The sequence below is a fragment of the Artemia franciscana genome, chromosome 10, assembly GCF_032884065.1.
Source record: "Artemia franciscana chromosome 10, ASM3288406v1, whole genome shotgun sequence".
Taxonomy (NCBI): Eukaryota; Metazoa; Arthropoda; class Branchiopoda; order Anostraca; family Artemiidae; genus Artemia; species Artemia franciscana.
In genome coordinates, this window is record NC_088872.1 from 6,411,445 (window position 1) to 6,418,556 (window position 7,112).

At 31.6% G+C, this 7,112-nt stretch overlaps 1 protein-coding gene across 3 annotated transcripts in view; it reads left to right on the forward strand.

Moving 5' to 3' along the window:
* Positions 1-4,795, forward strand: part of LOC136031708 (annexin A7-like) — a 40,830-nt gene extending 36,035 nt beyond the window's left edge. For all 3 annotated transcript variants that reach the window (XM_065711408.1, XM_065711409.1, XM_065711410.1), the window contains one exon: positions 4,623-4,795. In XM_065711408.1, coding sequence (XP_065567480.1) covers positions 4,623-4,676 — 54 coding nt within the window. In that variant the 3' untranslated portion in view covers positions 4,677-4,795. The remainder of the gene's footprint in view (positions 1-4,622) is intronic.
* Positions 4,796-7,112: the final 2,317 nt, after the last annotated feature.

Here is a 7,112-nt window from a genome sequence, read left to right on the forward strand (position 1 = left end):
GGTCATCAAGGCTATCCCGGCAGTCTTTTAAAGTTAATCCCTTCTAGGGTTTTCTTTTAAGGAAATTTAAGGCAATCCCCACCTAAATATTTGGAGACTCAGAAATACAAAAAAAGGCAATCTTGTTGGAGCTCTTTGTAACGTTGGTGTGAAAGTGGCTTGAAATTTGACTTTAGTTTGTTGGTTAAAATTGGTTTCAGTTTTCATTTTATTTCTTATTCATTGTATAGCTTCCTAGGTTTTAAAGAATTCGTGCGAAAAATTTTCCACTACTGGAACGTGTGAGAAAATAGACGAAAAAACGTGAAATTCTAAAGCCAATAGCCAATGAAACTTGAATTAAGTTAAAGGCGCCTATAAAAGAATATTTAATGAATTTGTACTGATAAGACTAGAGTAATCTTTTTAATGTTATTGTTGCTAGTTCAGAAAAAGGATGCGGCAACAAGATATACTAAAGTTAGTATTACAATAAAATTTGGTAAATAGAAAATTGCTGACTTTGAGAATTAATGTTACTCCAACGATTTCTATTCAAATACACGCTTTTTTATTTATATTTTTAAGTGTTCAAGTATTTTTTTTTTAATTTTAATTATTGCTCGAATGGTTTTTCACTCATTTCATCATAAATTTTAGAAAGTCCTGGATTAGTTGGTTACTTAAGTTTTTTTCTCCGTTTGAGAATAAAATACTAATAAATGCCAGTAAATACTTAAACTGTCCTGTTAACTCATCAGCTGTTGAAAATTATTCTATCATCTCTCTATTTTTCTGTACTATCACTTAAAAATTACTACCTACCTAATGGCCAGTAAAAACGTCCTCGAAATTTCCTGCACTACAAAAAGAATGGAAAATGGCAGAACTACTGGACGCTATTGCCGAGTACCAAGCCAAAGGAAGTATATGGAGTGCAGAATCACAGACTTCTGTAATCACTGAGCCATATAAGACGGGTGTCGGAGTTACCCCCGTCTGGGAGTTGCCTGTGTTCATCCTAATGTATATTATAAATAAAATGCTTCATGCTTCACAATTTGTGACTAAATACTTCCTGGTGTTCCTTTGATTTTTATAATTTGTTAATAATTTAGTGTGGAAAGACCCAGGATTTCCCCTTGATTCTGGATTCAACTTTCCAGAATTCTGTATTCATTATCTTCAAAACTTCTTTTATAAAAGTCGAGTTAAAGACCCGGTCGGACGACATGCATAAATAGGTGAAAACTATTGTCTAGGCTATACTCTTTTGTGAGAACTGGAGGATTTTTTATGGTCCAAACGTAAAAACCTAAAGCTCTTTACCCCCTCCCCCAAAAAGACATTTCTTTTTACAATCCTCTGGCCTTGAGACGAAACAAGTTAAACTAACCAAACAGTGTATAAAATTCATCGCCTTATAATAAAAGCTGTGGGCTGTATATAATCTCTTTAAATCGTATATGATAATTTCTTGCCTTCGGGCATTAAAAAAGTCATATATTCCCTCTGATTATCAGAAACCAACTGACTGATTGTAAAAGTTCTTTCAAGAAATAAGCGCTTTGGATTATAATATCACGTCATTGTTTACATATTAGGAAAACGAGGTAAGATTAATTTTCGAAAAATGGCTACCACAAACACAGATGGGCCGAACTTTGCACAAAAGGTTGATTGGGATTGGGGGTTGACTGTTTTTTAGGGAGAACTACCAATTATATAAACTAAAATCTTAATTTTATAGTCTTCAAATTATGAGGAAATCAACAGTTTAAACAAAAGCTTAGGAAAAGCCATATGACAGAAAAAACGAAAGACTTGTTTCATACAATATCTTAATTAAAATTTTTCAAATTTTTTTAGAGAAACTCCTTAACTAATGAGGAAAGCACTTTAAAAAATAGCTTAAGAAAGCCTATTTATTGAAAAAAAATTAAAACCATTTTATAAAATATCTTAATTAAAACCCTTCAAGTTACGAGGAAAGAAGCAGTTTAAAAAACAGCCTAAGAAAACTGATTTAATACTGATTAAAACTGATTAAAACTGAAAAACTGATTAAAACTGATTTTTAAAAAGCACTTTAAAAAATAGCTTAAGAAAGCCTATTTATTGAAAAAAAAAGTTAAAACCATTTATAAAATATCTTAATTAAAACCCTTCAAGTTACGAGGAAAGAAGCAGTTTAAAAAACAGCCTAAGAAAACTGATTTAATACTGATTAACTGATTAAAACTGAAAAACTTATTAAAACTGATTTTTAAAAAGCACTTTAAAAAATAGCTTAAGAAAGCCTATTTATTGAAAAAAAAGTTAAAACCATTTTATAAAATATCTTAATTAAAACCCTTCAAGTTACGAGGAAAGAAGCAGTTTAAAAACAGCCTAGGAAAACTGATTTAATGTCGTTTTTTATTTTAGTGACCTGTGCACGCAGCCGTCCTGAATATTTTGCAAAAAGGTTGAACAATGCCATTTCTGGAGCAGGAACTCATGACAGGGCACTTATCCGCTGTATCGTCAGTAGATGCGAAATTGATTTAGCGACTATTAAAGAATATTACATTCACATGTATGGGAGAGCTCTAGAAGAAGATATAAAGGTAAGACACGCCTTTTTTTTTTCTTATAATCCAATCAGATGCATGTTTTTTTTTTTACAAAAGGTCTTTATGTAGAAATGAAAGTATAAAGAAGTACAAGCTGTATATGTTAAATGTGTAATTGTTTATTACAAATATTTTGGACAGGTAATAACGCATGTTTCCAAAGGTTTTTCAATGGATTTTACATTGGGTTTAGGCGTTTTTGTGTAACTTAGGAACCCAAACTTTTTTTTGTTAATATAAGGAAATAATAAGTTAAAATGGAAGCTATAAAACATTAATTTTTTCAGGGAATAATTATTAAGGGAAAAAAGACCCTTTTCTGCCTTAAGGAAATCGTTTTGGACTTTCAGTATTTTTCCGTTTTCCCCAGCTTCGAATGGATCATTAAAGGGTATTGCTTAATACCTAATTATTGGAATTTTAGTAAATTTTTTAAATTTAATCTCTCTTAAAGTCCAATGTCTTTTTATTTTAGGAACCCTTCTTAGGGAAGATCATGGAATTAGCTGGGAATCAACACCCCTTTTAGAAAATTAACTTCTATTTGTAAAACGAAAGTTCTTTCGTATCAGTGACATGCAAAGTTCAAAGGTCTTGTGATTTGCCATCGAAAAATTTTTTTATAAGGAAAATTTGCCTTTACAACCAGGAATAGGCTGCCAACTAGGCATTTTTATTTGCAAGAAACAATTTGGGTGAAAAGATTGTTTTTGCGTTCTAACTTTTACAAGTTTTTTCTTTTTTTTTCATTTTGTTGCATGGGAAACTGAAATTTTTATCTGTTAATGGAAATTACAACATATAATCTCATCTGAAATTTTCATGTGAAAATATGTGAAAAACGAGAAGCACTTTTTTTGGTATAAAGAGATGGTTTTGGATTAAAATCAAGATGCCTTCAAGCCATTGGTCAATTGGAGACAAAGCCAAGACAGATTAGTCTGAGCGAGAGACGAAGCTGACATAAGCCTTTTTCAGGATTGAATAAAAATGATCTACATCACAGAGTATGCACCGTTTTTTTTTTTTTTTTCCTTTTTTTGTGCCCCTGTCATTGACATTTTTCTTCTTTTTTTTTTGTTGAGAAGATAGGTTGTATGCATTTTCTTAAATTCAGCTTTGAGATGCATGTGCTGGTCTTAAAATTTGTGCAAGGGCTATCGGAAGTCTAAATAAATATTGCTTCGACACCCTAGAAAACTGAGTCTTTATACTTATACTCAAGATATGTTTTGTGTTTACTAGACAATTTGAATAAATACATATTATGATGAACAAGGGGCAAAAATAATCAGACGATCTAAAAAGGGACTAATGCCATATATATGATGCACAGAGGGCAAACATAATCAGACAATCAAAAAAGGGACTAATGCCACATATATAATACACAGGGGGCAAACATAATCAGACAATCTAAAAAGGGATTAATGCCGCATGTATGATGCACAGGGGGCAAACATATTCAGATGATCTAAAAAGGGATTAATGCCACATATATGATGCACAGAGGGCAAACATAATCATACGATCTAAAAAGGGACTAATGCCACAAATATAATACACAGGGGGCAAACATAATCAGACGATCTAAAAAGGGATTAATGCCACATATATGATGCACAGAGGGCAAACATAATCAGACGATCTAAAAAGGGACTAATGCCACACATATAATAAACAGGGAGCAAACATAAACAGACGATCTAAAAAGGGATTAATGCCACATGTATGATGAACAGGGGGCAAACATAATCAGACGATCTAAAAAAGTACTAATGCTCAAATGGTTATGTTTCACTACTTTGCTTGATTATTCGACAAATAATTCGAGTTTCCTTAAGCGACCCAAGTAAGTTCAATACTACTACTTAGCTCCTTTAAATTCCAACAAGTTTAAGACTTTTAAGAGTAAAAATGAAAAATAATTTTAAAGTCTAGTTCAATCAAACACTCTAAAAAATCGAAAGTTTTATTGTAGATGTTTCTGACATTCCTTCCTGCTAACATGACCTTTTTACATTTCAGAATGACACCTCTGGAGATTACAAAAGACTGCTTGTTGCTTTATGCGGGAATTAAATTAATAGAAGAACTGCCTTATTTTTTCCTTGGAATTTTTGTAATCCTTCTCTTCCATTGATTTGTATATTTTGTGAAATTTTTGAGTCATTTATGCCAATAAAAACTTAATTGATTAAGTGTCTCGTATTGAATGTTTTTATTTTATTTTTATGCCATATTTAATTTCAGTTCAGAGTTTACAATGATAAAAAACAAATTTTGAACACTTCTTCTCAAACTCCTTCTTTTCAATATTGAAGATGAACTTAAGTCACATATTAGTGAGTAGACTCAAAAGAGAAATTGTCAGTGCCAATTCAAACTACAATTTTTACACAAATGGATATAACCATTTTTTTATTCTAAAGTTGGTAAATGTTATCTAGACTAATTATATTTTACTTGTATCGACATCAAATTACTCATAGAATTCCCAATCAGTTCCCACATATATCTCTGTCCAACAATAATGTGTCATTATACGAGTACTTTAAAAAGTCAAGTTTGATTTTAAAATAAAAGCTAATCAAAATAAGCATAAATTTGCAGTATATTTGAGCTGTTGGAGAATTGGAGCTGTTGTATAAGTGTGCAGTGCACATTTATACAACTGTCCAACAATAATATGTGTCGATTTGCACACTTTAAACAGCCAAGTTTGGCTTAAACGAAAAAGCCAATCGAAATAAGCATAAATGCACAGTGTATTCCAGCTGTTATATAAGTGTGTACTGCACATTTATGTCGCTGTCCGACAATAATATGTTTTTATACACACACTTTAAACAGCCAAGTGTGATTTAAATAAAAGAGCCAATCGAAATAATAAAAATGTGCAGTGTGTTTGAGATGTTGGAGAATTGGAGCTGTTGTATTGACCGCGGATGCTGGCACAAGATGATCTCCCACACAAGATAAATCTGCACTGCACATTTATCTCTGTCCAACAATAATATGTGTTTATACACACTCTTTAAACAGCCAAGTTTGTCTTAAATAAGAAAGCCAATTGAAATAAGCATAAATGGTATATCCGCTATCTGTTACCTTTATATTTGTTTTATTTTAATTTGTGTTCACCTTGGGTTTTATTTATTCTTTGATAGTAGTTTCTTGTCGTTTGAACTATATGACCTTGTTTCTGCTTGTCTTAAGTTTAATAGGCCTCTAATTTCCTTCGAAAAACGTCTTTCGATAGTTTCTTTTTAAATTTATTCCTGTTTATTTTTCTGTTCGTTTGAATTATATGACTTTGGTTCTGCTCGTCTTAAGTTAAATAAAAAAAAAGCTCTTTAACTTCCTTCGAAAAACTTCTTTCGGTAGTTTCTGTTTTTAATTTATTTCTGTTAATTTTTCTCTACCAAAGTTTTATAATTGGCTAATATAGCTAATACTATTTAATCCATTGTATTCAATTTAATTTTTGTAGATTTTTTTTTTTCATTTTGAAATCTAGGTTTGGAACATTTCTTAAGATTTTGATTCAATAGTAACTTAAAGGTAATAATTTTAAAAGGATCCTCCTGGAAGAAAACTCAAAATATTCCATAGGAAGGAAAATGGAATAGGAAGATGAATATCTCAGAGATATAGCACAGTTGTCTTTATTTCTAACTTTTTTAACTCTTTTAATTATGACTTCGAAGGGCGTGTTTGCTAGGTCTTGTGTGGAAAATATACGCTATATTGAGGGGGAGGGGACTGTGATAAATTGCCACAAACGCAATTTTAACCACAAAAAGCATATAATTAGCAATCTAAAAATGCCTCTCTTTTCGTTCTAGCATGTCTCATTCTGAAGAGTCACTACTCTGCATTTTTTTTTTTTTTTTTTTTTTTTTTTTTTTTTTTTTTTTTTTTTTTTTTTTATGTTGTATAAATGGGATGATAGAGCAAGAAACTTCTATAACTATAAATTCAGCAACATTTCATTTACAGTTAGAGGAAGAAGAAGTTTGTGCCAACTTCATTAGGAATGAACCTAAATTTAAGTAAGATTAAGGAACTATAAATTCAGCAAAATTTTGTTTAGAATTAGAGGAAGAAGATTGTACCAACTTTGTTAATAAAAGGGCTTATCCTTATTGAAACTAATATTTGTTTCTGTCTTTACTTGTCGCTTTTTGAACTGATCAGGAGCAAAGAAATATTGGCTTTATTTCAGCCCCCCCCCCCCCTATGAGCCCCCTTTCTCTCAAAAGTTCTGGGGTTGTATCCTCCCTACAGTTATACTTGTTGAACCTTTCAATTATTCTGCAAAAATAGGTGCCTCAAACTATTAGTCCGAAACCATGGGGAGGGAGTCAGAGGAAGGGGGTACGGACATGGGAGGGGTCTTTTGCCCTCTAGTCACCGTTGATCCTTAAAAAGAGTACTTTAAGCTTCAACTCCTAATCAAATAAGCCTTCAAGTTTCTACAGCTAGCCCTTGTATTTGAAGGAAAATGGAAATTGT